The sequence below is a fragment of the Artemia sp. Qi Xiang Cuo genome, chromosome 9, assembly GCF_049724085.1.
Source record: "Artemia sp. Qi Xiang Cuo chromosome 9, ASM4972408v1, whole genome shotgun sequence".
Lineage (NCBI taxonomy): Eukaryota > Metazoa > Arthropoda > Branchiopoda > Anostraca > Artemiidae > Artemia > Artemia sp. Qi Xiang Cuo.
In genome coordinates this window covers 56,525,059-56,551,211 of record NC_142802.1, presented here as the reverse complement: position 1 = coordinate 56,551,211, position 26,153 = coordinate 56,525,059, and the positions used below count along the sequence as shown (strand labels likewise).

The following is a 26,153-nucleotide window of genomic DNA, read 5'->3' as shown; positions in this document are numbered from 1 at the left end:
ATTCCCGACAGGGCCGTATCCATAATTTTTGTTCGGGAAGTTTTTTTTTTGGGAGGACGGGGTTACAAAAAATTTAAAAACACATATGTTTATATGCGTTTTTGTTGCGTTGTTATGAGTCGGACAAATATTTCTGGAGGGGGTGTGTGTTAAACCCCTTACCCACCCCTCTGGATATGGCCTTGCTTCCCGGAAATAGTTTTTTTGATGGTACAAACAAAAAGAACTTAAAATTCCATTCTGTTGCTGAATTGTGTTGATTCACCCCTTTAGCTCAAGTAGTTTTTGTGCTATGCTGTAACTAACCTCCTTCATTGTGACAAAAAAAAAGTGAGATAGTGACAAAAGCAGTCACTAACCTCCTTCATTGTTGTATCTTCATGAGGGTTTCGCGTTGTTATAAGAATGAATGGTTTTATCTATAAGAATAAATGCTTGGAGATGTTGTAACGGAGGTAGTTACAAAGGTTCGTACTGCAGTTATAAGGGAGGATTAAAATATTCGTACTGTCTGATTGGTAAGCTGTAAAACTCCTTTGCCAAGTCCTTAAGCAGAATAACTGAGATGTTCCATAATCCACCATGACTATTCCGCCTTACCTCTTATGTCGTAAATATACCTGTGTAGTCTGCAAATTTGGCTGCCGAATTTGCAGACTGCAGAAAGGAGGCAGATACCGTTTTTGTCAAAATTGTTTTCAAAACAAAATTTTTCCAGCTTGGTTAGTGGGATTGATTACGGCAATCATAATATTATGAGTTTCGGACCCAGACACAGAGGCGGGAATTTGTTTCAGAGGGCAGAGCGCTGGACTTAAGGAAAACACCAAATATTGGCGAATTATATGACAAAATAAGGTACTGTTGGATAATTGGCAAATATTCACAATGTACCATGTTATAATATGAATCATCCTCGGAAAATTTGAAATACATTTTGTATGGCAGCCGGCGTTCCCCCCGGAAAACCTCCCTGAAAAATACGCTCCCCCTCCGTGGCTGGTTGGTCTCCAATCACTTTCGACTCATAATAAGGGACTAGGACTCCCAATTTCGGATCTAGTGAGCACCCTCCAAAGTTTCTGCGACCATGAGGTGGATGTGTGAATGAGGAAGGGGCAGTCCCTTCCTTTACGAAATAAATTCTCCTCGTTTTGGGGTTTAATGTTACATTTTACTTTCTTAGTAACAGCGTAGACCAGAAATAATCCCAGAAATCATAAAGGAGTAGGTATCAATTTCACTTTTTTGAAGCATTTTTTAAAGTTTCTTTTGCCCCCCCCCCCCCGAACAGAAATTCTGGTTACGGACTACAAAAATTAAAAGGGCTCTTAAACTTTTATAATGAGATTCTCCGATTTTTTTTGTAGTTTGGGAGGGAGGGAGATTACTCAAAGGGTACATTTTAATGCCAAAACATCCCAGCTCTCATTGAGCCTTCAGGTAAGTACAGAATTATTTCTAAGGGAGAGACGAGGGGAGGGTATAGGTAAAAATTGATTTATCGTCCCCAGGGAGTTCTAGTCCTTTTTTATAAGTCGAAAGTGATTGGAGACCAACCAGCCGCAAGGGGTATTTTCCGGGGGTGGGGTGTTTTCTATGGGAAGGGTATTTTCAGAGGGGTGTGGGGGGGAGTAAACGCCTAGAACCATTTTGTTGGACCACTAAGGTCGACTGTAGATGTATTATAGGTGCACGCTGCTAAATTTAGGGAGCAGGATAGATGATCTTATTAGAAATTTCTATTCTAAGGCTTATGGTTAACCGTGGGTATAGATAGCGTGACTTCTGCCACATTTTGTAGGTCCCACCTGGTGTAACCTACATGATTTATGAAAATGAGAGCCTCCTCGTTGTTGAACTGAATTAACCACGAAAACACCTACAAATGGTCGTTCATGGAAATTCTTGCTATTCTTATGATGTCAAACAGTTCGTGGTAACGAACCGTAAGTAAGGAGCGACCCGCCTCAAGAGTAACCTAAATTCTAAAAAAATGGAATTTTGATACCAATATATACATCAAAAGAATCGAATTTTTATGCTAACTTCAAATATATAAGTTTCATCAAGTTTTCATCCCAGCCTAGTGGATTGATGCGCTGGATTTAGGATTCTCTGTCCGAGAGGGCGAGGGTTCGAATCCTGGTTTATCGAATCATTTGATTTGGGACGGGGGTCTGTGGCGTGACTCTGTAAGCTGAGCCAGAGTCGACCCAGGTCTAAATGGGTACCTGTTGAAATCTGAGGAAGGTAAACAGGATGGTTGGCCCCCAGCCCCCCCCCCCCATTGCACTTCCTGGCTGAAGGGCCAATAAACGGAGATCAGCACCACCGGTAAGGACTGTAAAGTCCAATGCCGTATTCTTTACATTTACATCAAAAGTTATGAGCCTGAGAAAATTTGCCTTATTTTAGAAAAAAGGGGAAAACACCCCCTACAAGTCATAGAATCTTAATAAAAATCACGCCATCAGATGTAGCGTATCAGAGAACCCTACTGTAGAGGTTTCAAGTTCCTATCTGCAAAAATATAGAATTTGTTGTTGTTTTTTTTTTGCCAGAAGAAAGATCACGGATGTGTTTATTTGTTGTTTTTTTTTTCCAGGGGGGATCGCATCGACCCAGTGATCCTAGAATGTCGCGAGCAAAGTATATAAATAATAGATTATATACAGTATCTAAATTATATTATCTTTATACAGTGGTCACGAGAGGGCTCGTTCAAACGGAAATTAAAAGTTCTAGTGCCCTTTGTAAGTGACCAAAAAGTTGGAGGGCAACTAGGCCCCCTCCCCCGCTTCATTGTTTCCCCAAAATCATCGGATTCAAATTTTGAGACAGCGATTTTGTTCAGCATAGTCGAAAAATCTAATAACTATGTTTTTGAGGACGACTTAATTCCCCTCAGTCCCCGGGGGAAGGGCTTTAAATTATGAACTATGCCCATTGTTTACACGTAGTATTGGTTATTGGTAAGTATGCAGACGTTTTCAGGGGAATTTTTATGGTGGGTGGTGGGGTAACGTGGTAGGATTTTTTTTGGAGCATTTTTTCACGAGGGTAGAGAATCTTCCATGAAGGGGGCGCCGGATTTCCCAGCATTATTTAAAAAAAGATCAGAAATTAAATAAAAAAAAAAGGTTTTTCAACTGAAAGTAAGGAGCAACATTAAAACTTAAAACGAACAGAAAGTATTACGTATATGAGAGGGTTAGCCCCTCGTCATTACCTCGCTCTTTACGCGAAAGTTTTTTTTTAGTTATTTCAAAAGAGCTATTTATTCTAATTTAATGGCCTTTGTGATTCAGGGGTCATTCTTAAAAAATGGAACACAATTCAAACTTTTGCGTAAAGAGCGAGTTATTGACGAGGTGGCGAACCCTTTCATATACGTAATAATTTCCGTTCGTTTTAAGTTTTAATCTTTCAGTTGAAAAAAAAACTCTTTTTCATTTAATTTAACCTAAATACAATAAAACTGGTGCTTAGTTGACACTGTTTAATGAAAGAATTACCCATATTGGGCTATTGCCAGTGTACCCAATGGATAAATTTCATTTTCTACACCTGCTTTGCTTGTTTTCAGAAGCTAAATTCCATTGTAGCATTTGGTATTGGAAATTGATAACAAGTTGAAATGGATATTCTGATTATGGAAGCAGAAGAGTCAGCACCATCTCTTCATTAATCTAACGAACTGTTCAACTCTTTGATTACGAATAGTGAATCAATTAGGCCGTGGTATCATGTATTGGATTTTTGTTTATTTGAAGTCTTCATCTTGTTATATTCTTATACAAGAGATGAAATATTAGACAATAATTTTAGGGCTTTTGGCTGCTGTAAAAAAAACAAGTTTTCAACTGAAATTAAGGAGTAGCGTTAAAACTCAGAAACAAATTATCCCGTATATGGGGGGGGGGCTACCCCAATCCTCAACCCTCGCTCTTAACGCTGAAGTCTTAAAGTTTTTTTTTATAAATACTGTCACTCAAGTCCAACAAAATCTCGAACTTAGCATAAAGAGCGAGGGTTTTGGAAGGGACAGCATGTCTCTCCTTTGGCTGATTAACTCCTTACTAACAGTTCGTTTTCACAGACTATTTGATTAGTAACTACTATTTGATTTGTACACGAACGTTTTTATTAAATCCTCTGAAGATTAACTAAAAAAAAACCTGTTTTTTTTTAACTGAAAGTAAGGAGCGACATTAAAACTTAAAGCGAACAGAAATTATTCCGTATATGAAAGGGGCTGTCCCATCCTCAACGCCTCTCTCTTTACGCTAAAGTTTTAATTATTTTAAAAAATAAAGTTGTGAGATAGAGTCAAATTTTAGCGTAAAGAGCGAGGTGTTGAGGAGGGGACAGCCCCTTTCATATACGGAATAATTTCTGTTCGTTTTAAGTTTTAATGTCGCTCCTTACTTTCAGTTAACAAAAACTTACTTTTTAAGTTGATTTCTGAACATTTTTGAATGTGAGCCATGATTTTAGCTCACCGTACAAGAATAATTAAAACGAAATTCGCATATTAATTTTCCTTTTTTGGCTAATTGGCATTCTCTAAATTTTGTTCTGACGTAACTTACGAATTAGCTCACGTGACGAATTTCTATATTACTTTGTTTTTATAACGTATATTACGGAGTTCGCTCCCTAGTCAATATCTCGCTCTTTACGCTAAAGTTCGAATTTTGTTCGAATCATAAACCCCTGAATCACAAATGCCGGTTAATTAGAATAGATATCTCTTTTGAAAGTACTAAATAAAACCTAGCGTAAAGAGTAGGGTATTGACAAGGGGGCAACCCCTCTCATATATCTAATACTTTCTGTTTCTTTTCAGTTTTAATATTGCTCCTTATTTTCAGTTGAAAAAAACTTGGTTTTTTTATTTAATTTCTGATTGTTTTAAAATAATGTTGGTAAATCCGGAACCCCCTTCATAGAAATGTCCCTTGCCCCAAGGAAATATCCTCCATGGAAAGATCCTCCCCCATAACCCCTACTCCGATCCCGACCCCCCACTACAAAAAAATTCCTCCTGAAAACGCCTGTATACTTTCCACTAACCAATTCTATATGTAAACAATAGGCAAAGTTTATAACTTGCAGCCCTTCCCCCGGGAACTTTGGGGGATTAAGTCATCCTCAAAGACATATTAATTAGATTTTCGACTATGCTGAACAAAATGGCTATCGCAAAATTTTGATTGGGTGACTTCAGGAAAAAAATGACCGTGGGAGGGGGCCAAGTTGCCCTCCCAATTTTTTTGGTCACTTAAAAAGGGCACTAGAACTTTTAATTTCCGTTTGAATGAGCCCTCTCACGATATTCTAGGACTGTTGGATAGATACGATCACCCCTGGGAAAATAAATAAAAAAAAACAACAAAAAAACAAAAAAACACGCATCCGTGATTTTTCTTCTGACAAAAAATACAAAATTCCACATTTTTGCAGATAGGAGCTTGAAACTTTTATAGTAGGGTTCTCAGCTATATACGCTGAATCTGAAGGTGGGATTTTCATTAAAGTTCTATGACTTTTAGGGGTTGTTTCCCTCTATTTTCTAAAATAAGGCAAATGTTTTCAGGCGCGTAACTTTTGATGGGTAAAATTAAACTTGATGGAACTTCTATATTTGAAATCAGCATAAAAATCCGATTCTTTTGATGTATCTATTGGTATCAAAATTCTGTTTATTAGAGTTTTGGTTACTATTGAGCCGGGTCGCTCCTTGCTTACAGTTCGTTACCACGAACTGTTTGATAAGAGTATGTCCGTCAACTAGTTCATGGTAACAAAGTGTAAAAGCAAGGAGCGACTCGGTCCAGTAGTAACCAGAACTCTAAAGCAAGGAATTTTGATGACAATTAATACATAAAAGAATTGACTTTTTATGCTGCTTCCAAATATATAAAATTAATTATGTTTTATCTTACCCATCAAAAGCAACGAACCGGAGAAAATATGCCTGATTTTCGAAAAAGAAGGAAACTTCCCCAAAAAGTCAAGTGATCTTAATGAAAATCACACCATAAGATTGAGCATACCAGAGAACCCTAATGTAGTGGTTTCAAGTTTCTATCTACAAAATGTGCAATTCTGTATGTTTTTTTTTTTTTCAGAAGAAAAATCACGGATGGTTTGTTTGCTTTTTTTTCACCAGAGGTGATAGTATCGAACGAATGGTCCTAGAAGATCGAGAGGGGCTCGTTTGAGCGGAAATTCAAAATTCTAGTGCCCTTTTTAAGTTATCAAAAAGATCGGAGGGTAACTAACCCCCCTCCCACGCCCCTTTTTCCCCTAAGATGAAAATCTTGAGATGGCCATCTTGTTTAGCATAGTTGAAACTTCCAATAACTAGGTCTCTGGGAATGACATGGCCCCACTACAGCCCCTGGGGAAAGGGCTTTAAGTTTTGAAATTTTGCCATTGTTTGCATATAGTAATTGTTATTGGGAATGATGCACATATTTTTGGGGGGATTTCCCCCGGGGAAAATATTCTTTGGGGATAGAATCGTCCGTGGGAATTTTCCACAGGAAAAACTTTTCATTGGGGCAGGGGATTATCGGGGGAATTTTTCTAAGGAGGGAAGATTTCCCGCACGATTTGAAAAGCGATTAGAAGTTAAATAAAAAGAAACAAGTTTTTCTTTCAAGTGAAAGTAAGGAGAATTTTTCAGGGCAATTGTCTGGGGGAATATTCCACGGGGGAATTTTCTGCGGGGTATACTTTTCATTGTTGGAGGGGATTTCCTGGGAAATTTTTCTACGGAGGGAGGGATTTCCGGCATGACTGAAAAACGATTAGAAATTAGATAAAAAACAAGTTTTTTCAGATGAAAGAAATGGGAATTTTCCGCGGGATAAACTTTCCATTGTTGGAGGGTATCTCCGTGGAAATTTTTCTACGGAGGGGAGGTTTTCGGCATGAACGAAAAATGATTCGAAATTAAATAAAAAACAAGTTTTTTTCTGAAAGTAAGGAGAAGTTTCCAGGGGAATTGCCCACAGGAACTTTTCCGGGGGAATTTTCAGCAAGGATAACATTGTTTCCGGGGAATTTCCCAGGGAGATTATACGTGGGGGTATTTTTCGAGGGGGATGTTTTACGGAGGGAGGAGGCGGATTTTCTGGTATTTTTTTGAAAAACGATCAGAAATTAAATAAAAAAGACAAGTTTTTCTACTCAAAGTAAGGAGCAACATAAAATTTAAAATGAACAAATCTTTTTTTTTGTATATGAGGGGTTATATGAGTGTAGCTTTTTGTCTCAATTCTTTAAGAACGACTCCTGAAACACAAGGATCCTTTGATTGGAATACGAAGATTTTTTAAAGTACCAAAAAGCTTTAGCGTAAAGAGCGAGGGATTGGACAAGAGGCACCCCCCTCCTCACATATGGAATAATTCTGTTTGTTTTAAGTTTTAATATTGCTCCTTACTTTCATCTGAAAGAAACTTTTTAAATTTAATTTTAATATAAGAAGGTCTGACCTCCAACTACTTCAGCAAGACAAAAAAGAAGATATTATCTTTGAATGTTTATTCATCTTGATCATTTAAGGAATAGTCTATTTAATAGCATGATGATGAGGTACTTCTAGAGATTCTTAGATTAATAATAACTAGTGTAAAGTATTTAACATCAATTTGAGAAGCTTTTCCGGGTATCTCATTTCTGAGCTAACTGGGCATTTATGTGTCAACGATAGTTGTCCTGGAAGGGGCTATTGGGACTAAAGCCAGTTGTAGGAAAGGGCTCGTTCCTAGGCCTGGAACTTCCGTTCCAGGAAAGTTATATTCTTGGTTCATTTCTAAAGGCAGTCCATCTTTCACCTTCGTCGTAGCTAGTTGTTCTTGTGCAACCTTATTTTCTCTTTGTGTATTCTCACGTTATTTAATAAAGACCACGTACCAACGTTTATCGTCTATCTTTGGAATTTACGTAAACCATTACATCTGCCAATATAGAAGGCATACAAATAAAGAACTAAAAGAGAGGTTTACAGGTGACTAAGAAGTGCTTTACAGAGTGGTGGCAAGCGGTTAAAACTAGTGGAGCATATATCACTAGTGGAAAACCTCCAAGTGACATTTGAGTGACCGTTATAAGCACTACTTAGCACTAATCAAACAGTTCGTGGTAACGTGGTTTCATCAAGTTTTTTTTCAAGTGAAAGTAAGGAGCAACATTAAAACTTAAAACGAACAGAAGTGATTACGTATATGAGGGGGTTCGCCCCCTAGTCAATACCTAGCTCTTTACGCTAAAGTTTTTTTAGTACTTTCAAAAGAGCTATCTATTCTAATTAACCGCCCTTTGTGATTCAGGGGTTTATGATTTTATCAAAATTCGAACTTTAGCGCAAAGACCGAGGTATTAAATAGGGGGCGAATTCCCTTTATATACACAATAAAAATAAACAAACGTAGAAGTTCGATGCGTAAATTAATTCGTAAGTTACGTCAGAACAAAATTTCGTGAGTCAATTAGCCAAAAAAAGGAAAATTAGTATGCAAATTTCTTTTTATTTATTAATTTCCGGTGAGCCAAAATTCAAAGCTGCATTAATTCAAAAACGTTCCGAAATTAAATAGAAATAAGTTTTTTTAACTGAAAGTAAGGAGCGACATTAAAACTTAAAACGAACAAAAATTATTCCGTATATGAAAGGGACTGTCCCCTCCTCAACGCCTCGGTTTTTACGCTAAAGTTTAACTCTATCTCACAAATTTATTTTTTAAAACAATAAAAAACTTCAGCGTAAAGAGCGAGGCGTTGAGGAGGGGACATCCCCTTTCGTATACGGAATAATTTCTGTTCGTTTTAAGTTTTAATGTCGCTCCTTACTTTCAGTCAAAAAAACTTGTTTTTTTTATTTAATCACTATAATGTACGTATATGTACGTATACCATTTGTGTGGTATATGTACGTATATGTACGTATACCATTTGTGTGGTATACCACACAAATGACATACCTTTATTAAAGCCATTTTATCGGCGGAATAAAATATAAATACATTCTAAAACCATATCGGCTATACATGACGTATGACAAAGAAGAAAAAATAATAAATGAATAATACAATTAATGAGCTGAGAAAACGAGGGTAACGTCAACCAGTGGGACGAAAAGAAGTGAAAATAAGCAGATATCTCGACAAGGACCTTCACCGAGCCGTCTTCAGTGCAAAAAAAAAGAAGAAAATAACTAATTTGTAGCTTGAACAGGTTAGTATTTTTTTAGCCCTTTTTTTCCTTGTCGAAATATTTGCTTATTTTCGTCTCTTTTCGTTCTTTTGGCTGATATTACCTCGTATTTCTACGGCTCTTTAATTTTATTATTCATTTGTTATTTTTTCTTCTTTGTCATACGTCTGAATCAAATGCCTGTAAATAATCTATAAAATCGTGGATTGAAAAGGTTTGATCATTCAGACACTTCTCATTCATTGATCTAAGAGTGAAAATTTGGTCGACACATCCTCTGTTCTTCCTACAACCACACCATTCTTCTCTTGAAACTTTATCTGTAACTTGTCCTAATCTAAAAAGTGTCATTTAGAACCTCTTAATTATTAGTTTAAAGAAGAATGTGCTACTTTGTTGATGGTAATTGAGAAAATGATTGAAAAAGAAAAGCTTGTTTATGCCCAAAAATATTGTGCAGAACACTCCGTTACTAAAAGTGCATATACCGACGGCAGAGGACAAAAAGGGCTTAATAATTTTCATCACCGCAATTTGCTTTAAGTATTTTGGCAAAAGATCCCTGTGATCATTCCACTGTTTCTAGACGGATCTTAAACATTTGAACTTAAAGTGATGCAAAAAGCGAGAAAATTCTAAATAACTACAATAAAAGTTTTTTTTTTTAATCCTGCCGCTGAAAATTTAGAGCTAAAAGCTTTCATCTTATACAACAAATAGAAGATACTCATCAAAATCAAATATCACAGGTTCACACCCGAAAAGGTAGACTTGTTTCAATTTTTTTTTTGTCTATTTGCATTTTTACTTTTATGTAGCTTTCAACTGTTTACATGATGCCACGGTTTAACGAAACTTTTCAGTAGAAATTAGTCTAGCAAAGATTCGGTACCCTAATTTTGGCATCATAAACCTTTACAAATTGGAAGCACTATTGGCAGTTCAATGTTTTTTTGTTTTTATTTTTTCATTTTTTTTGTTTAAATTAAAATCCACCTCCTCCTCTCAGTGACGACAAGTTTAACAAAAAAATTACTTTAAACCTTAGACGTCACCTACTCTCAGTTTGAAAAAGATTAAATAGCAGCTGAACCGGGCACACTTCAAACTACCATATGCTACAAAAATAAAACAATTCATAAAAAGGAAGAAATTTCCTTTCCCGTAATAAAAGGCGTCCTCCCAGCACAGGAAGCCCTTTTCACGTTGGTCTCTCTTACCATTCTAAATCTTTTCCAAATGTTGGCCCATCATGTCTCCCACCCAAAAAAAAAATCCCTTTATTCTCGAAAAGGAGAATAATGAAAAACATAAAATAATCGGCAGTTCAATGTTTGGACATGTCCTCATAAAGCCAACATTTAGGAGTTTGAGAATTTTTAAGGGCTTGCAGTTAAAGCCCCCCTACATATCATAGTTCCAAGAAGAATGTTACTGTTTCAACGGCAAAAGCTTCGGAGAGTTTCCTATCGCTCTCCCTATATGTACAGGTAGCTTGTTTATTTTAACAGAGAGGGTTTATTTTTTTGTATTTACGTAAAATGCGTTTTGTAGGTTTCAAGTCCTACGGCTGGAACTCCCGATCCCGGAACGCCTGGCAAATCAAGTAATAAAAGTCGCGACGGTGTCACGAAATCTGGAGGAGATTCTGGTTTTGGAAGTGGAACTGGTTCCCTTGCTGACCTTCTAAGCAGTGTCGTCAGAAGATCAAAAAAAGGACACAGAGTGCCTCGACCTTACTCTGAAGCTTCATTGGCCCAATCTAGTCAACCTCCTCCTGTTATCCCGGTAGAGGAAAAGAAGGAGAGCAGGAGGTCCAAACGCTATTCAGCCTATGGGGTAAAGTCTTGTCAACTCTTGTTTCCTCTCTTACTCTCTTCCCTCTTAAGGTCTGGGCATAGACACTCACTTTATATTTTCATCTGTTTGCAGTTTTCAAATACTTCTTGGTAGTAAATGGCAAATACAGAGTAGCACTTGTCAAAAGCACCCGAAACTGTTGAGATTGTAATTTTGAAAACGGTGCTTATGTTAGAGGGTTTTGATAAAGTTGGTGCTCTGATTAAGGAGGGGAGGGGGGGGGGTAAAAATCTCCTGAATGACTAAATGTGGTAGCCAGATTCTAATTATTTCTTCTATTGTCTAATAAATCTATAGTTTTTTTCTTGTCTTGTTGTCTTTCAAACTTAGTGCTGATGATTCTATCGGAATCTTTTTGAAACACAATCCCCATTTATATTTCCTTCAACAACTTATCTTATTTACACGACCCAAACATATCTGCTCAATAAAGCCCAAAAGGATGGGCAGATAGTCTTAACTCGACCGTTGTTTAGATTTGATCAATTCACTAGATTTTTTAAGGAGGACGCACAAATCAAATCATCACATTTAGACTTTTAGTCATCCTACAAGTTTGGTCAAAACCCTAGTTATTTGGTCAAATCACTAAATTTATTATAACCATACATATATCGAAAAATCAACTTTCCATGCTTACTCCAAACAGAGCCGTTCCTGGGGGGAGGGGCAACCGGAGCAGCTTCCCAGGTACCGTGGCTTGGGAGGGGAGCTTTGGCTATGGAATTGCGCATTTTGGTCCAGTTTTTCACTTTGATTTGGCTTGTTTGCCTTTATTTGAGTCGGGAAGGGGGGGCGCTGTAATTAATTTTGTCCCGGGCACCACCAACCCTAGGAGCGGTTCTGACTCAAAATACGTAACGTCACGGCTAAAGGTCAAATTTGCCATTTTTACCAGTCTGACCTAAACACCTGTTTATCTGACGGGTGTATATATACGTTCTTCAGTGAGGTCCAGGTATGTTGAACTTGAGATATTGCCCATTTTTGGTCTAGTGAAATTTCATAATGCTCTATTAATGTTTAAGTACCAAAATAATTTGTTGCCAAAATGCTTCAACGATCTTTCTTACTGGTTTCAGGTGTTTACGAGAATAATACAAGTAGTTAAAGTCAGTTTAGAAATCCTAGAATAGTCACTTCACCATCGAAATTTTCTTTGCGCCATATTTGTCCTAGTGCCTGGAATACTTTGCCACATCATATTTTACAAGAAATAAACCCGAGTAAGTTCCGAGGTTTGCTGAAAAACTATTGCTGTAGGGTGTATGAAAAGGATGGGTGATGTGTTCTCTAGTTTCTTTATTTATTAAATTGATCAAACTGTTGGATTTCTTGGTTTGATGTTTTGATGATGTGAGATACCGAATGGTTTTTTATTTGATATTTTTGTCGTTTCTTGTTTTGTTTTCGGTGTCTAATTTTCGTCGCCTTTAGCAAGGTAATATATATATAGACCTAGTGATGTGATTATTTAATTAAACAAGCTTTGCTTCAGGTTTTGTTATATTTATTTTTGATGAATAAACCGTTTCTTAGAAAAATATAAATAAATCCCGAAATCAGTTTGCTAAACTGTTCTCAAAGGCACCACCTAAGGCCGTATCCGGGGGGGGGGTTAACGGCTTTGAGTGACTCTCTCTTTGACTGCAGCTCGGCAAAGAATTTCTGGCAATCATTTTCGAAATACAGAAATATTAATACGGAATTTTTGGAAACATTTTTAAAGCTTTGAAAACATTTTAATTTTTGGTTTTATTGATCGCATGTTTTTGTGAGTCTTTTTTCTTTTATATATTTTTGTCTTGCTGAGGACGACCCTAGGACATAGGGCCGAAATATTCATTCAAATTATGCCCACTGTCTTGCAAAAAGATTTCCTTATTGTTCTTCGTGCTTTTGTTGTTTGTTAAATACGATCTTTTGGCATGACAGCGACGACATTGAGTTAGAAGGCACTTATCAAAACCCTTAAGGAGGGGAAATGCCCTAAAAAAAGGTGTAATCTTAACGGTTAGACCGTATCTAATATTTATGGTGGTTTCAGTTCTCTATGGTCAATAATATAATCTTTCGTATTTTTTCTTGGGAACGTCGATCTAGTATACATTTTTAATTTTTTTTTTGTGTCTTTTTTTCTCTTAGTGGGAATCTTATAGAACCAGTATCTATAAGATACTGGTTCTTATAGAGCCAGGCTGTAGAGTCCAAACTATCGAAAACCCTTGTATAGAACATCCTAGTTTTTGAGGACATTCAGCTTTAAGGAGGAGAATTCATCTCTAAACATGGGTGAAGTCCTTATATGAATGGAAGGACAGTTATATGGAACAATTTGGAAACTTTGTTTGAAAGAGTCGAGTCTTTTGAGACTTCATTCATTTATTTAGAATGCTAAATTTATTATTGCATTCACATGCTGCATTTGCTAAAATTACTATTCTGTAAATGCCAAATTTCAGGGAGGGGATGGGTTATTATATCAGTCGGAAGGGAAGTGCGGAATGCCTTTAAAAAATCACGTTTTAGGCCCAAATGCCCTAAATTTGTCTGGAGTGGTCGTTCGAATCAATTCAAAGAGAGGGATAATTCGCCTCATAATCTCTCTTCTCACGTGATGGAATATATTTAGATTAAGCGTTAAGAATGGGTGCCGGGGTGGGGGGTATCATGCTTGTTTGGAATTCTTTTGAGTTTGAAATAGGATATTACATTCGTACTCAACCACAGGGCGGGGGGATTAACTCCTAAAATCTATATTTGTCCAAGGATCCACCACCTCAAGAAAAAAAAAGGTCCGAAAGAATGTATTGCTGCTAGGCGTTAAATATTGTCACCGTAGAAGTGCAACCCCATCCATGATAATAAGGAAGTATTTTGAGTGTTAAGCTGGAGATTATATCATATGCTTACCAGCACGGTAAGGTCAGGGGTGTTGGACATCCCCCAAAATCAAGATCTGCTGGATAAGTCCCACTCCCATTAAAGGGGTCCATCCTCAGCTTCGACGATGTCTTCCCACTCTGGTTATAAAGAGGCACGAAAGCGTCATAGATCACTGCTGTAGGCCACGCTCGTTGAAGAGTATTATTGGCCTCCCTCTGCGACGTGATTCTTCAAGTAACCGGAAAAATGTTGATTTGGAAATTCTGGCATAGCCCATGCGCAACGCATAGTCGATGTATAGTTTCATCATCCCCTTGTATGGTGTTGGTAAAGGACGGCTGATCTATTATGTTCCTTACGTACTTGTTTGTTACCATCTGAATTCATTTGATGCCAAGCAGTATATGATGGAGGCATATGTTTCCAAAGAATGGATTCTCCTCTGTTCATCTTGTTCAGGATGTCAGGTTTCTGACGCATAAAGTAGGACGGGCAGAACATTATTATAAAACATGCGAATCTTGAACCGGAGAGAAAATTGTCAGTGTGGTTTACTGAAATCACATTGTAATGCACCATCAATAGCCGGTGGATAATTGCTAGTTTTTTATCTATCTATCTATTGCCTTGTAAAATACTTGGGCCGGAAATTATATTGTACACAGGAAATAACCTGAAGGGCTACTTGCAGTCTGGTGGCACGCATTGTCATAAAATAGCTTAAATTTTAGCTTAAAAAGGGGGGGGGTGAGTGAACGTCAGGTGCCCTCTCTTGAGTATGATTTATGTTTGTTTTAAATTGTAACGCTGTACTTTATTTTCAAGTAAAATATGTTTTTTTTCATGTCTGAGAGACTCAAATTTCAGCTGAAGAACTTAAAGATTTCCTGTCTAAGTTAATTATGTAAACCGAAAAAAAACGTGCAAAAGTATGTCCTGCCTCAAAAGCAATCTATAAAAGAGTTTCAGGTTGTTCCTTAGTTTAAGTGTTTAAAGGGACAAATAGAAGGGATGGAAAGAAGTGAAACATAATGCGTGCCGTTGATTTGTTAATGCTCCATTAACAATGAGATTTGACTAATAACGAGATTTAGCAAACGCTAATTTAAGCCAATCAAATGTTTTCATAAACTTTTCCAGCCAATCAGAAAGTCATGTGAAAAATCGGGTTGGACCAAATTGGCACAAATAAAATCTCTGTATTAAATATCTCATTGTGAATGACCCTTAACTGATTGAAACCCTTAAAACAAAAAGCATGAAAAAATATGTCTCATTGGTTTTCAGATTGAACTAATTCATCTTTCCAGGGGCAGTAAAGTTTTTATAATTTAGTTAGTGTGCGGATCTGTCTGAATAGGGGGAATGTCTATTAGTAGGAAGGTGTACAAGTTGAACTACAAAGTAAAAAAAGAAAATTTCTGTTTTCGGGAATGTTAATGCTTTCTAAATATTAGTCCTTATATTCAAGACATTTCATTATGAACATTCTATCTACTCCAGGTTTTTGATTTTAAAAGGTATGGAAGGCATTGACGACCACCTTTGTGTCTTTTAATGTTCAGGTGGTGGGACAAAAACTTCTTCTTTTGCCCTGGCTTGTTCTTTTGTCAATACGAAAGATGTATCACTGAACCTTTTGTTTCTTTTATTTGTTCACGTGTTGGGACAAAATCTTCTTTTTCTTCCAATGATTTATCTAGTACATATTTTTGATTTTCACCAGCTTGGTAGGTATTTATGACCTTATCCATGTCAAAATCCAAAACCCAATCATCATCGCTATCATTTCCAATTTGATTGGTTTGTTACATCTCAGCTTACCTTTCGTCATTATGAAAAACGCATCGCCGAACCTTTGTTTTTTTAATATAGGTATTGGGCACGCGGCAGGCTTCTATATAGAGATTCTCCCTGTCGCTTGTTTTCTAAACGCAGATAATTTGAGCCTTTTTTGATGTCATGATGTCCAAATGGACCTTTTATAAGTGGTGCCTTTGTAAAATTACATTTTTTTTTCTTGGACCTTTAACTTTTGCCTCGGCATATCTTTTTTCATTATGAAAGACATATCGGCGAACCTTTGTTTCTTTTAATTGTTCAGGTGGTGGGACAACAACATCTTTTTCCTCCGCCTGCACGCGGCAGGCTTCTATATATAGATCGTGACTGTAGCTCGTCTTCTAAACTCAGACAATTTGAGCCTTTTCTTGGTGTCATGATGTCCAAATGGACCTTTTATAAGTGGTGCCTTTGTAAAATTACATCTTTTTTTTCTTGGACCTTTAACTTTCGCCTCGGCTTGTCTTTTGTCATTATGACAGACATATCGCCGAACCTTTGTTTCTTTTAATTGCTCAGATGGCGGGACAAAAGCATCTTCTTTGGCCGTGGCTTGTCTTTTGTCATTATGAAAGACATATCGCCGAACCTTTGTTTCTTCAGGGGATGGGACAAAACTTCTATTTCATCCAACGATGTATCCAGTCCATATTTTTGATTTTCAAAGGTGTGGTAGGTATTAATGACCTTATTCATGTCAAAATCCAAAACCCAATTATCATCATTATCATTTTCAATTTGTTTGCTTCGTTACACCTCGGCTTATCTTTCGTCATTATGAAATACATATCGCCGAACCTTTATTTTTTAACAAAGGTATGATAGGCATTGATGACCTTATCCATGTCAAAATCCCAAACCTAATCATTATCGCTATCATTTTCAATTTCGAAACTTTTTGATTCTCGCTGTCCAGGTTGATTTTCATTGACTCGCTGCTCTTCATTTTCATTTTTGAATCCCCCACTTGTTCGGTGTCGTCTGTCTTCTAACCGCGTGTGTCTTTGCCCTTAATTTTCATTTTTAACACGCTCTAATTGTCGTTTTCGCATATCTTCTAACCACCAGTGTCTTTGCTCTTCATTTTCGTTTTGATGCGTTTTTAGATTTTGATTACTTCAGACAATTTTGCACGGTTCCAAAGAATCATCATTTATAGTAACTGCAACTGCAAATCTTCGTTTTTTGGGCCTTTCAACAGACATTATGTTATATAAATAACTGTTGCGTGAGAAACTCAACAGTCTTATTTATACTATGCATGACATCATCTAAGAAAACACTCATATGATGCCGTAGACAAAGCTTATATGATGTAATAACATAATGACGTCATTTGCAAAAACCAAAATTAAGGCTCTTAACGACTTTTCTCTGAAACTTCTGACCTATCTAGATTGTTTTTTTTTTAATGTTAGAATATTCCAAGATACCAATTTTCCCGAAAAAATATAGAGCCGTTTTCGATAAACAGAATAAATACATACATACATAATATATATATATATATATATATATATATATATATATATATATATATATATATATATATATATATATATAGACATTTATTTGTATTTATGTTATATTTGTTGAGATACTAGTTGATGGCATGGAGATGTTAGAATGTAGGCTATTGCAAAACTGATTTTACTATCTTGTTGAAACATGCTTTAGAAGTATGTGTGTCGTAATATTCGTTTTGTAATATATATATATCTGTTGCACAATCTAAAAGCAAAACCAAGATCTCTTGTTGCGACGGATATAAGATACTAAATACTAAGAAATATATTTACGCCTAGGGAGTTAGAGGGATCTCTAAATTTGGATCGATATGGGGAACACGCTAACATACCCGTAAAGCTAGATGCTGGACCTTAAAACGCGATATTTTGCAGCTTAATGCCTTGGCTATCAAAATTTTTCATATTTCTCGAGAATTTTGTAGAATAAAAACAAAATATATAGATAGATATGTTAATTACAATATTGAATAGCTGCATTTATTGTAGATTATTCTTATTCAGATTCTGGAGTAATGAAACGAAAAAAAAGGATTGGTAAATGAAGGTCTGTTTTTATTTCATAGGTAGGGTTTATTTAATTGCCTTCGAAGTCATTTTCGCAATATGAGCATTAGCAGATAGCGACCAAGGTTTGAAATTTACAGCTGGTAAATCATGTCACGAACAATCCATGGTTTTTAAACATATTTTTACGCTTTGAGCTTGAAGTCTTAGATCTGGAAAAAAGAGTAATCTTCAACGCGAACACTCCCCTTAAGGGTGACTTTTTTTTCTTTATGTCACTTTTAATGCTATGTACCTCTTCTTAAAAATGCTGGCTGAACGGCTGATTATATCGTCAATGTCAAGAGAAAGCCACGCATCTCGGAAGTACATATCTCCACGTATAAGGTTCTAGGCGTTTACCCCCCAGAAAATATCCCCGCCCGCAGAAAATATCCCCCCCCCCAGAAAATACCCCCACCAAATAGGCCACCACGTATACAACTATCAATATCACTCAATCCCATAGACAGATAGATAGTTACATTATTAGTGACTGAACCGGAAACTCAGTATTTCACATCTCCAACCAAACGGAATGAGTAACTTATAAGAGTCGAAATAGGCGCTAGTGTTGACTAAAACATCAGCGCCATCTAACATTTGGCATATCTTGGTATTATTTAAAGCTTTGCAATGGTTTTCCTGTCAGAAAATAATATCTGGTACTTATTACTGCACTAATTTGACCAACAACACCATTTAAAATTAATTTTTCATTTTATAACACTGAAAAAAAACTACAAAAAAAAATGCCAAACGCTAGATGGTGTTGAGGTTTTTTTTATACTAGTGTCAGTTTCCACTCTTATGACCTGCCAACACTCTTTGTCTACAACTACAATAAGTGTAAATTAACACAAAAAGAAACGAGAAATAAACTCGACAAAATACAAAAAAGAAAAAAGACAAAAAAATACATATAAAGTAAAGGAGGAAGCACAAAAAAAGACAACAGAAAGAACTACGAACTGAATAATAAGCATATCACTTTAGAAATCAACTATGAACACTGATCAGAACGGATCACGACAATGAGAAATTGAACTACTAAGGACCGAATAAGTTTACATACACAAAGTCAATACAAGTTGAAAGAAAAGTCGATTAGTAGCTCATTTTAGTGGTGGTTCTGGCCTCTCTTACGTCAAGGGTAAAATCTTGATTAGTGTTCCCCTCGCCCTTGTCTCACAAAAATATTCAGGTCAAATAAAAAAAAAATTATTTTTTAAAAAAAATTCATTATAAACAAAACGTTTCCATTTATTTAAATCTGACTTTTTTTTATTTTAACCTCTGCAAAATTATTAATTATCCCGTCCCAATTGATTATTTCTAATTCTTTAATTTGGTGTACTTACTTCTTGCTTAAAATTCAGTTTAAAATTGCTTAAGTTCGGTTTACTTACTTGTATTTTCAAGAATTGGTGATGAAGACATGGGAAAAATGGAAATTACGGATATAGTTTTTCTATGCTTACTACCACATGCACCCTCTACTTTATATATTAAAAATAAATTTCAGAAATTACGAAATTATCATAACCATTATATTATTTATTTGAAAATTTCTGCGCCTGGGGTAAGTGCTTTGCTCCCCCCCCCCAATAAAAGAAACCACCTCTTGCTCATTTAAACATTTTATAATAAGCGAGTGAGTAAAAACATAATTGGCACATTCAAAGAGGAGGTGATAGCAATTTTCAACTCCAACACAAGAGCTAAGTGGAGTGTCATTTTTTTTCAATTCTATGTAGGAAATAATTTAGGTGGCTGTGACGAATCAAACCCATGTAAGGGTTTCTTAACTTCAAATTGGCGAAAATATCATGGTAAACATTCAAATTCCAATAAACCATCGTTTACTTTTCACATTTGCTTATCAGAGGGTGAATAATAAAACAAATCACTTAAAACTATGGAACCTTCCAAGGTCACGTATCCACTGTAGAAAGTGAGCCTATAATCCTCTCTCTGTGTTTGATTTGTGTAACTGTAAGGAACAGTACCATTAACAAAATCCCTTGCATGCTTCATGAGGAGCTTTCCTTTCAGCTTTCAATCTTTGTTTGGTATTAATAAAATGGGTGTCCAATAAAGTTTGCTTTCTCATGTTGTTTCCTGTATGTGTTTGGTCTTCTGTAAAAAGATTATCTTAGGAGACATAAATTTAGAGAGTGTGAAGTCCGAAGAGAATTTTCGCTTTTTATCAAGTTTTATGGCTTTATTAGTTTTGGAAAAGTGGTTTAAAGGAGCAGATGTTTATCGTTTTGAAATTTAAAATCTGCAATTATTTTGAGAATTCTTTTTTTTTTAACTTTAACTGTGTAAAAAACAAACTGTATTCCAGTCTTTTCGTAGCCATTTGGTGTTCAAAGGAATATGGAGAGACTGTCCTTGTAATTACCTGAAAATTTTTTTTAAAAAAAAACTGTAATTACGTTCAAAATATCCTTTAAGATTGTGAATATATTAGATACTACTATTTCAATTTCTACAAGACTTTGTTAGAGTATGGTTCAGTAAAAGTTGGGAAGTAAAATAAGCGTAAGTTAAAAAATATTCAAAATCAAGCTAAAATATTCAAAATCGTATTAATTCACTGCATCTTTTAATTTATTGACATCCGGTCTCAAATATACATGTATTTACTTTATACGTATCATGTAGCCAAAGCTCGCATTTTTTCTTTACTTAGCGCGTTAGGCCTTAATTTCACCTTTCTCGCACCAAAAAATTAACAAAGAGATAAAAAATTCAATGAACAAACGACAAACAAGACTGCGGCCAGTAGAGAGAAAAGATGAAAAACTAAAACAACAAGGATAATTTGCCTGTATCCAAAACTAGGCGTCTTCAGCACAAGAGTCCAAAACTAAAACTAAAAACGAATAAAACCACCACCAATACAATACAATTGTCGCAACTGATCCACGCAGGGAAAAGAAGCTATTAGAGTTACTTCAATGAGAACATCAATGCAACTAAGATCTTTCATTCGCACCAAGGAATTTTGGCAGTCGATCAAAGTAATTGTTATAAAACTATAAATTGCTGAAAATTTTTCAGTTCAATTGCACCAAAATTATCAAAGTTCTGTCTTGTTGGGCTGTCTATAGGGACTTATTGTGTATGATTTCTAAAAAAATAAGTGCTAGAACTTCTAATTTCCAACAAAATAAGCCTTCTCCTAAATTTCTACGACTTCCACTTCTATACGAAGTGGCCGGGGATAAAAATAGAAATGAATACGTAGACATCCACCGTTCTTTATTAAGTGCACCCATGTAGGTATACTTTGATGAGGTGTCACAGCACCCCACTGACTTTTAATTACGTATTTTCCTTGCCACCTTCCTGAAAATAATGGTTAATTCTAAAGATAACAAGAATTTTATTTTTTTAACATTGGATTTTTTTTCATAACCCAGTATGACTAAACCCACACTGAAATAAACTTGCTCAAACGTTTCCAAAAATAAAAGAAAACCTAAGGCTGCTCCCTCCAGACTAATATTTTAATGTTTTTCAAACCAGCAATATATATTCTTAGTCACTTTTCTCTGTTGTTTGTTTAATGGAGCTAATCGATTAATCGTCAGTTGGGTATCAAAAGGTCGTATCTCCATCATTGTAAATTTTCAGAAGAAAATTCCCCCCCCCCCCCTCTCCTCTCCCCCAAATCTCTAGCGTTTACAATTGTTTCTATAATTTCCATATAATCCTTCCATTTTTAGTGGGTTTTGTTCCCCAAAGTATTGCCCTACCCCCTTGAAATTAATTCATGCTTAATAAAATAAATTCATATCAAATAGTTCGTGGTAACGAACTTTAAGTAAGGAGCGACTCGGCTCAATAGTAACCGAAACTCGAAAAAAAAAACAGAATTTTGATGTCAATAGATACATCAAAAAATTCGGCTTAATATGTTGATTCCAAATATATAAGATTCATTAAGTTAAGAGTTAGCGTGAAGAGCGAGGTATTGAGAAGCCATATATGGAATAATTTCTGTTCGTTTTATTTTTTAATGTTGCTCCTTACTTTCAGCTGAAAAAACCTTCTTTTTTATAATATAAACCAAATCGAAAATATATTAAATATATAATTTTATATAAATAACTTAATAACTTATATTGAAATAATCAACAATTTTTAATAAATATTAGTTAATAAATAATTTATAAATGAATAATATTTTGGTAATTTTGTATGTGATTCAGCAATAAATAAATTAAGATATATTTATTATTTATAAGTTAATAAATAAAAAAAAACATAAACACAAGATAAATAAATTCATACTTGACGGTATTGTTATTGTTCTCGAAATTACTGCTATTATAAATATGACTATTCTTGTTAGCTTAGTTATATATTAGCTAACTGCAAAATCACCAAATATGCACAAGTTCTTACTGCTTACGACCATGAAAATGAACGTTATCACGCGGAAATAGGCTATAGTAACCGTATTTGTAGCTGTTTCATTGCTTTATCGATAACATTTCTGTTTTTCCAGGAAACACTTGCCTTAAGCTTTTATTTCCCTTGAACTGAACGAAAGCAAGGCTTCAAATAACAGTTCCATGTTATCTATTCAAAAAGATGATGTCAAGAACAGTAAATATTATAATTGACGGGATTATTATAAGTTTAAATTTAAAACGAGAAACAATTTTAGCTTCCGTTTCTTTACAATTCTTTTAGAACTGCTGTGATGTTATATCACATTATCGCAAGGATTTTAAATAATAGGTTTTTGGGACAACACTTTGTTACACATTCAGTATATTAACTACTGCACGAGGGGCACGGGAACTCTCCCTCTTTTCAGCTTAAATTTAAGGGGGTTCTACTTCCCAGAAAAAAATTATGTGTTGCTTTAAAAATGGTTCTTTCGAGTTTTTGACCCCTCAAGAATCATTTGTGATACTCTCTTCCCAAGGGTCAGATCTGTGTGCACCAATCTATTTATCTATAATATGTAGTTCAGATCAGTGAAAGCTGGATTCAGCTATTTTTGTGTCTGCTGAAATTTCTTCATCAATGGTTGGACTTTAAAGATAATTTAAAACATTTAAGAGGAAAACTGTATGTGCGGCTTGGTGAAACTAAACTTGAGCTATATAAAGGCATCATATGGAGTTAGTCCAACAGGAGGAACCACTAAGAATTCTTATGGGAGTCGTCTCGGAAAACCCCCTTTAATGCCGTAGGGCAAATACTTTACTAAATGGCAAGCTTCATAGATGTAAGTAAATTTTTGCCCCTGACTCAGCATCCAGATTTACGTTCAAGCCTCTGGTTTTGCCTTCAAAGCCATTGGAATGCCCTCCCCTTAAACACACATGACACAAATTTTGCGAGTCATTTGGTTCAAATGACTGTCGCAACTAAAAAAATGCCAGACTTCGCTAACACTGCTATATGTCATGTACGCGTTTTTACCATTGGCGTTTTTCTTGTTCTCCTATGAACCCGTCTCAGATAAAAACACGTATATTCGTGAATACACGTTTTTACCTTTGAAACAAAATTTAAAGATTCAGTTTTTTTTTCAGAGAGTAAGAGGAAAATCATCTTCGGAATGCAAAAAAATCAGTCAGTAACCAACACTCTTCAGTAGGTCAACAGAATTGATGTCAGGTAACACATGCCCCCCATCTCTTGAGATATGTTTAGATGCGCTCACAATGCCCCCCCCCCACCTTTCCAATATTTGCAGCTTTAAGCATATGAATTTTAAATTATTATTATACAGAAATTTTTCTGTAATAAGAGGGGAGCTATCGTCCGGCAGCTCCCATATTAATTACTCAATACAAAATATTCCCAAGAATGAATGGAGATTATAAATTAATTTCTACGCCCTTCGCCCCTCACCGAACCTGCTTCTAAATTTTAAAAATTTGGTTATAAAAGTATACTTTTACTTCAGACTCACTCAATGACTCAATGGTTCAATGACTGACATTTTAAATAATGCTTGGAAATCCGGTGCCCCCTTCATAGAAATGTCCCTTACCCCCAAGAAACATCCACCACGGAAAGATTCTCCCGAGTAACCTATGTTACGAAAACTATGTTAAGAAAACTATGAAAGCATAGAAACTAAGAAAAGCATAGTTAAGAAAACTATGGCTCCAGTTTTCCTTCTATACACTGTCTATTAAAAAGGATTTTATCCCTATTTTGAACTTTTATTTTATCGTTATGGCTCCAGGGGGGACATGGCCCCCACTGCCCCTGGGACAAGGGTTGTAAGTTGTGCAAGTTGTCAATTGTTCCTAAATAGTTCGTTATTGGGAAAAGGGACAGGCCTGTGTCGCCAAAAACACTTAAGGCGTTAAGGTGAAACTTTCAGGAAATATTGGGGAATGTTGAGAAAAATCATAAAACACTATGGGCATACTGATTTTCAAAAGGGCGTGTCTGAAAATATTAGGGACTACTGAGGATATTAAGTTATGTTTGATGTGATTATTTATTTTAATTTTATTCGTTTTGGGTTTCACTTATTCTTTTGGTTTTGGGTTTCATTTTGTCACAGAAGTGTGACAAAAAGTCAAGCTTTAGTTTAAAGAGCGAGGGATGAGGAAGGGAAAGCTCCCCTCAAAAACGGAATAATTTCTAGTCGTTTGAATTATTATGGGATTATTATTGGATTTCTTATAGTTTGAATTATTATAGGATTATTTCTGCTCGTCCCAAGGTTCAATATGGCTCTTTACTTTTCTTTGAAAACCTATTTTCAGTAAATTTTTGAATTAATCCTGATAAAATGCGGTTTGGAAAGTTTACTATTTTTTCGTTTAGCTTTCTTTGTCTATTTCGTATTCCTGTCGAATATCGTCTTTTGACTTTTTTTCATACTGCGGTTCGTGGAGATTTCTTCCTTTGTTAGAAATAGACTCTCGTCCAGCTGAAACTTTTCATTAGATTCTACAAGAGATGGAAATTTCGCTGAACTTTTGCTTTTAGCTGATTTTCAACTTTACGAAGAAGTTGATGACGCATCTCCAAATCAATATACTGATTTGATGTTGGACTTCAAGTTTCTTGTCGCGTTACAGACTAAAAGACGGGTTCTCGGACGATCCATCTTTTGATTTGGATTTTGGCTGTAGAAGTTTAAAGAGCGTCGACTCTTTATTATAAGAAATATGTTATTATGGTCATCGCGCCCCTACCCCTTGCACACGTTGAAAAGTATCAAATTTGTTGAAAAAATGGGGAAAGGTATTAGACATAGGTATCAATGAAGAGACATATCTAAATTGTAATCCCTTATCATACAATCCTTACTAAACAATATCACTCACTAAATGTAATAAAGCCTGCAAAAGTATGGCATCTCGCAGGCTGTGAAAAAAAACCGCAAAAACAAAAACGGTTAAACTTTTGATGATCGATTCTTGACAAAGTTAAATAAACAAAAAACAGGTTTTTTTCAACTGAAAGTAAGGAGCAACATTAGAACTTGAAATGAACAGAAATTATTCTGTGTATGAGGGGGGCTAGTTCTTCCCCAACGCTCGCTCTTTACGCTAAAGTCTTAGAGTTCTTTAAAAAATACTTCTCACTCAGATTCAACGGACCTTGTGTTTGAGCAGTCTTTCTGAAAGAATTGTGACAAAAAAGTCAAGCGCCAAACCCACCTAAAAAGTTGGGCCAAGTCGCTCCTTACTTACAGTTCGCTACCACAAATTGTTTGATTCTTGAAGCTTTTTGGCTTGCATCACTCGAATTAGCTGGGACAATTGGATATGAATAGGCCAATAACACTGTTTCATAGCAGTTGAAACGTATAAGGTGTGCACGGTGAGACTGCGTCATGTTTTATGTTATCGCTTCTGATAGTTTCTAGAAAAGTTAGTCCCAGGCCCAGGATGAGAAACGATGTTATAGGGTTAATGTATAATTGTAAAACGGAACACTTTTATTGAACTTGAATTTATTGAAAAAAAATTGTAGAAATTATTAAATTGTACTGTAAGTACGGCAGTGCCATCTATTGGAGTGTGAAACAAGAGTTTCTTGACGCAGTTTTGAAATTTTTTTTCTTTTTAGAATAGGACAATCTAAAAATAACATTGGGTTTGTGTATCTGGTAAATAGTTGTAAGGGGGGAGATCTTTGGGTGGGGTTCCTGTAAGTCTCCATAATTGTCTAAATTTTCCATATTATTCGTTGTTTATACAAATTTGCCCAACTCCCCCGAAAGGTGACGCCTCTGTCATAAAAATTTCCCTTGTCTTG

The 26,153-nt window shown here is 35.7% G+C and overlaps 1 protein-coding gene across 1 annotated transcript in view; it reads left to right on the top strand.

Moving 5' to 3' along the window:
* Window positions 1–26,153, top strand: part of Eip63E (cyclin dependent kinase Eip63E) — a 226,854-nt gene that overhangs the window by 109,213 nt on the left and 91,488 nt on the right. Inside the window, exon 5 of the mRNA XM_089094749.1 lies at window positions 10,786–11,070. Within this exon, the coding sequence (XP_088950875.1) occupies window positions 10,786–11,070 (285 nt within the window). The remainder of the gene's footprint in view (window positions 1–10,785; window positions 11,071–26,153) is intronic.